General features: G+C 35.0%; 1 protein-coding gene across 1 annotated transcript in view; it reads right to left on the bottom strand.

Annotated features, from left to right (window-relative positions):
• Window positions 1-5: 5 nt before the first annotated feature.
• The window catches only part of LOC125344545 (lysine-specific demethylase 6A-like), a gene marked incomplete at both ends in the record, with an annotated part of 42,621 nt that continues 36,626 nt past the window's right edge, over window positions 6-6,000 (bottom strand). The window contains 3 exons of the mRNA XM_048337039.1: window positions 6-119; window positions 1,266-1,453; window positions 5,422-5,536. Of these exons, the coding sequence (XP_048192996.1) occupies window positions 6-119; window positions 1,266-1,453; window positions 5,422-5,536 (417 nt within the window). The remainder of the gene's footprint in view (window positions 120-1,265; window positions 1,454-5,421; window positions 5,537-6,000) is intronic.

Genomic DNA, 6,000 nt, shown 5'->3' with positions numbered 1-6,000 from the left:
ATCTGAAACTTTAATATTTCGTGCCATGTTCCACGAAAGATGAACCATGGGTACTATCGACTTCACCTTTTGCAATTTGTTCCATTCATATCGTTCTATAGCCAGTTTATACTGACCGGCTAGGAGTAAAAAACAGAAATGCCAAGACTATGAAGACATGTAAGTTATCACATTTCAAATTTTAAGTTCAACACCAATTCTCCAAAAGCCTACTATATAAAAAAAAAAAAAACAACACAATATGCAAGGCTGTTTTTACAGTATATATTATTTTTTCTTCCAAAGTTTCCAAGATTACCACTCCACATCATTCCATACATGGTAAAAATGAGTTTTTAAATGATTAAAAACAAGCAAACATCTATAAATCAAGCTTAAAAAAAAAAGATAGAAAGGATAGAGGTGTGACCATAGTCTGGCAAATAAAAAATCCATGTCTAAAGTAACTAAGAGCTGGACACTGGGCTCATGTTTCTAATGCTGGCTATTCAGGAGGATGAGTTATGAGGATCACAATCTGAAGCCAGGCTGGGCAAGAAAGTCAACTAGACTCCTATTTACAATTAGCCAAAAGGAGGAAACAAAGCTATTGTTCAAATGGTAGAATAACAGCACTGTGTAAAAAAGCTAAGGAACAGAACATTGGTTCTAAGTTCAAGTTACATAGCAGCACAAAACAAAAAGAAAAAAAAAATCTGCAAAAAACAGAGCTGGATGCATAGCTAAGATGGTAAAGGCCAAATGAGTAAAAGCAGGCTAAACAAGTTCAACGTCCTGAGTTTCTATTAACATCCAAAATAATTAAAAACAAAACCAACTTACTCAAAATTAACTATGTCCAGAAAAGATACAACTTAGATACTCTTCCATTTAAATTTCTTTCACAAAAAGATAGAGTACAGAACTCTAAAACATAAAAACACTAAAATATTGAGTAACCAGTTGTTTGCTGATATTTGATCTTGAAATGGTTTTTAAACATAATTGAATTCCCATCATGTCGAGTGAATTGTTTTCTAATAAAAATAATATCCATTGATATCCATCATTGGAAGGTTTAAAAAAATGATGAAGCCGGGGGAGCTTCCTAGAGGGCAAACTAGGTGGGAGAAAAATAAGGAAGGTTTTAACAAGTATGAAAAAAATGTACTCACTACCTTCAGTATGTAACTGTAACCCCTCTGTACATCATTTTAACAATGAAAAAAATAATACCCATTAAAAATAATTTCTTAAAATATAACATGTTTTATTATTTGACATACCTGTGAGTGGACCAACATTCCAGGCAATGTTGTTGCACCACCCAATAGCCTGAACCCAATGCACAGTGCCAGCATTTATCCAGACCAAATCCCCAGGTCGCTGAATAAACCTGTACACAGGAACATTTGCTTCATATAGGTCATCCAGGTTAGGCCACCAAGAACTCATTAGGAAGTTTAAATTATTTCTGAAAAAGAAAAAAAAAAAAGAATAATCCTAAAGACCAAGTTTTAAATGTGTAATTAAATATAACCTCAAAAATTAAAAATACTATTGACACCATTAAAATATTCATTTGCAAAATCACTGCAATAACATGTGTTTCTCAGTGAGAATGTAAAAGGATCAATTCTAAGCACAATGAACTGTAATTATTATTAGCTGACTTAACCAAAGTTACTTGCTCACACATGCAATCCTACTCATGAGACTGAGACCTGAAGGATTAAGAGCTGCAAAAAGTCTGTCTCCGTCCCCAATTAATAACTCAAGCTGTCTAGTGTCTACTGTAAGCCAAGAATATGAGGCCAAAAACTAAAGCCTCAAAAGTCTGAATGCTGGGCTGGGGATATAGCCTAGCGGCAAGAGTGCCTGCCTCGGATACACGAGGCCCTAGGTTCGGTTCCCCAGCACCACATATACAGAAAACGGCCAGAAGCGGCGCTGTGGCTCAAGTGGCAGAGTGCTAGCCTTGAGCGGGAAGAAGCCAGGGACAGTGCTCAGGCCCTGAGTCCAAGGCCCAGGACTGGCAAAAAAAAAAAAAAGTCTGAATGCTAAAAAAAAAAAACTTCCAGTTAAATGTAAATACATAGTAATCAATTCAGTTTCAATAAGGAATAAAAATTTTAAGAAATAAAACCAATTAAGACAAATAGGATTGAATATTTCCTTAGAAGTTTCAAAATTATTTTATACATAAAGTCATAAAATACAGTCTATTTAAAGTAAAGCTATGAAGAGAGCATCTAACATTTCCACAAAACACAAATGAATTAAGTTGTTTTATTACTTCCAAATTCAAACAGTTTTAGTTATCACTTGTGTTTTACAACTTTCACTTTTACATGTTATCTGAAAAGGAAAGAAAGCAAAATCCTGGTACTATCTAGTTTCTACTAAAAAACTGCAAAATCACCACTTAAATCTAACAAATAGTACCATACATATTACTATTACTTCAACAAATAATGTTTTCTGTAGCAGAAAAAGAAGTTCTTAGGTGTTTACTCTCTTTCTGTTGTTTGAGTTACCAGTTTCCAAGTTATGATGAATGTGTTCATTGTAAATTACTTATTTGTTTATTTATTTTGGTGCCAATTTGGGGGTTTGAACTCAGGGCCCGGGAGGTGTCCCTGAGCTATTTAGCTTCAAGGACTATGCACTACTTCAGACTATTAGCTGGTTAACTGAAGATAAGAGTCTGACAGACTTTCTTGCCTGAGATGGTTTCAAATGGCAAACCTTATATCTGAATATATCTGAATAGCTAGGATTATAAAAGTTATCTTTGTTTCTCTGCTAGCAGATTAGGAAATTTTAGAAAGAGTATGCTTTTACTCTTTTTTGTCTATGGCACACCTTATTACCATCAATAATTAAACAAGAGGATTTCACTTTAACATTCCTATTTATATATGCAATGCATCTTGAGACCTTGTTTGTAAGTTCTAGCAGGAGACTACTTCAGTACCTTCATGGGTGATGCAGGGATGCACATGTAGCAGTGAGGGAAGAAGGAGACACCTGCCTAGCTAGTTAGATCAGTTAAATCAATACTGAAGATTAATGTGACAGGTAAGAGTCAGATATCACAACTAAATCATTCCCTATCAGCACTTGATATTCATCAGAATTATTCCATTTACCATTCTCCCTTCTGATAAAGTGTATTTATGAAATCCTTCTAAAAGATTAAAGTATGTTACTCTTGTGAGACTCTACATAACAATAAATGTATTTCAAGGCACCAGAAGAGAAAGTACTTTGCTTTCTTTTTTTCTTGCCAGTGCTGGGGCTTGAACTCGGGGCATGGGCACTATCCCAGAGCTTCTTTGGCTCAAGGCTAGTACTCTACCACATGAACCACAGGGCCACTTCCGGATTTTTTTTTCCTGTTTATATGGTACTGAGGAATCAAGCCCAGAGCTTCAGGAATACTAGGGTGAGTGCTCTACCACTAAGCCACATTCCAAACTCAGGATTTTGCTTTCTTCAATACAAAGATAGAGTAAGGGAGAGGACAGAATGCTGGAAAGATGACACAGATTCATTGTATCATTTATACCATATGCTCTCTTTGCTACATTGCTTTTCAAGTACATTTCTCCACAAATGTGTAGTGAATTCTCATGCTAGACTTGAAGATTTAGGTGGTTTAGTGGCTCAAAAATTTCTGGTAATGTATTTGGTGTCTTGGTAGGGATATTAGGAATTAAGTTCACAGTGTTGGCTTGGGTTTATCAACAGATTACACTAGAAAACAAACCTCAGCAAATAGAAAAGGGATTCAAATAAAAGCTGAAGAAAACAATTCTCTTTTTTCTCAAATTCAGGTCAGACAAAAAAGTTATTTATTTAGTTTTTAGACTTAGTTTTACATGTAAAACTTTACAAGTTTTTTGTTTGTTTGTTAGTTTTTTAAAAAGAGAAAGAAACCGACACACCAGATTCAGAGTCAGGAATAAACAGAGAAGCAGCCTAATAATTGGGATTTCAGGAAAGCCACCAGGCCAAGTCCTCTCCATTCCTGCTTCTTTACATCATTTCCCACCTTGAGATCTTCATGTGAGCAGGAGCCATTGTAAAGCCAGGCACCAGTGGCTCATGACTACAATCCTAGGTACTCAGGAGGCTGAGATCTGGGGATTATGGTTCGAAGACAGCCCAAGGAAGAAAGTCCATGTGACTCTCATCCCCAGCTAACCAGCAAAAAGCCAGTCATGAAGTTGTGGCTCAAGCAATAGAGCACTATTCTTGAGTAAAAATACTCAAGAACAGTTTCCAAGCCCAGTTCCAGGACAGGCATGTGCTCAGGGACACACACACACACACACACACACACACACACACACACACACACACACACACACACACAAAAGAAAAGGAAGGAAGGAAGGAAGGAAGGAAGGAAGGAAGGAAGGAAGGAAGGAAGGAAGGAAGGAAGGGAGGGAGGGAGGGAGGGAGGGAGGAAGGGAGGAAGGAAGGAAAGAAGGGAAAAGAAAAGAAAAGAAAAGAAAAGAAAAGAAAAGAAAAGAGAAGAAAAGAAAAGAAAAGAAAAGAAGAAAAGAAGTTTGAGTTGAGAATGTACTTTATCACTAGCTACTACACAGGTTCTGGTTTGTTAACCATCACCAAAAAAGAAACAAATTGATTTGTGGGATATACATGTAAATAAATGAAAGTCTACATGAATGACTAAATTTATAATATAAACATAGTACTGACTATTAGTATTACTAACTCAAAAAATATTTTATATTGAATGAAAAAAAACTGTGACACTGTACAAAAAAATACAATACCTGACTTGTGTAACTGTAACCCCTATTAAATTTATAATAACAATAAAAATTTACATGTATCAGTGGATTATTGTTTGACTCTGAGTGCGTTTGTTTTTACAATTCTTGCCATTTCATAAGACAATTTATTTAGCTGTCACTGATTGTTCGAGCCTGTAGCCCTAGCAGGAAAGTGTCTGAGATTCTTATCTCCAAATAGCCACCAAAAAAGTGTGAAGCATGGTTTGGTTTAAGTGGTAGAGCAGTAGCCTTGAGGAAAAACATTAGTGATACAACTAAAACCGAGGACAACCCCTAGCACACAAAAAACTCCTTAAAAAAACCAAACAACCCATCCAGATTTTCCCCTTAATTTTTATGTTAGCATAAAACAATACATATTCACATGTCTGGCTACTATAGAAGCTAGTTTTGGAACATTTTATTGAGGAAAGCAAACATACAAAGAATCCAAAATTTCTGAATGTTTCTGTTTGTTTTTTTGTTTTTTTTTCCTTTAGGTAAACCAGGTGTAAAATAAAAATTTGACTAGGAAAAAAGCAAAAACTGCTATTGAAATTAAAAAACAACTTCATCCTTTATAATTACTATTCTCTTATATATTAAGATATTAAGAATTAATTCTGAAACTTACTTTTCACAGAAGTCATTCAGAACACCCCAATAATCTTCAGGTACAATGAACCACTCACAATCACCAGGACCAATATTTATATTAACAGAACAGAAGTTATTATTCTCTTGGTGACCTGAAAAGTAAAATGAAGTGAAAGCCACAATTGCATTACAAATGTAAAGAGTACATTTGAAGCTTTACAGGACTAAGTAAAAAAAAAAGCCTACAGAGTCAGGAATAATACATAAAATTAAATAAACAAGAGCTAAATCCCACTTCCGGCTCTAAAAACCACTTCACAGGCTCACAAGTAGTAACATAAATTAATGATAGTTTTCAAAATATAATTGGACCTCCCAAATTGCTGTTAGCAGCCATAAACATTTGTAACTTTTCTACCATGGGTATATTGAGTTTTAAGAGTTAAAATTAGAAACCTGGGGAAACATGTACCCATTATGTTAGTGTTATAAGTGATTGCATTATATATTAATATTAAGCAAACTGTAATATACCACAGTCCTCTAAGTCACTTCTAAGTCACTCCTAAGTCCTAATTCACTCCTTAAGGATTCATAAGAAGCTTAACTGAAATAA

The sequence above is a fragment of the Perognathus longimembris genome, unplaced genomic scaffold (assembly GCF_023159225.1).
Source record: "Perognathus longimembris pacificus isolate PPM17 unplaced genomic scaffold, ASM2315922v1 HiC_scaffold_150, whole genome shotgun sequence".
NCBI lineage: Eukaryota > Metazoa > Chordata > Mammalia > Rodentia > Heteromyidae > Perognathus > Perognathus longimembris.
This window is presented reverse-complemented; position numbering and strand designations above follow the sequence as displayed.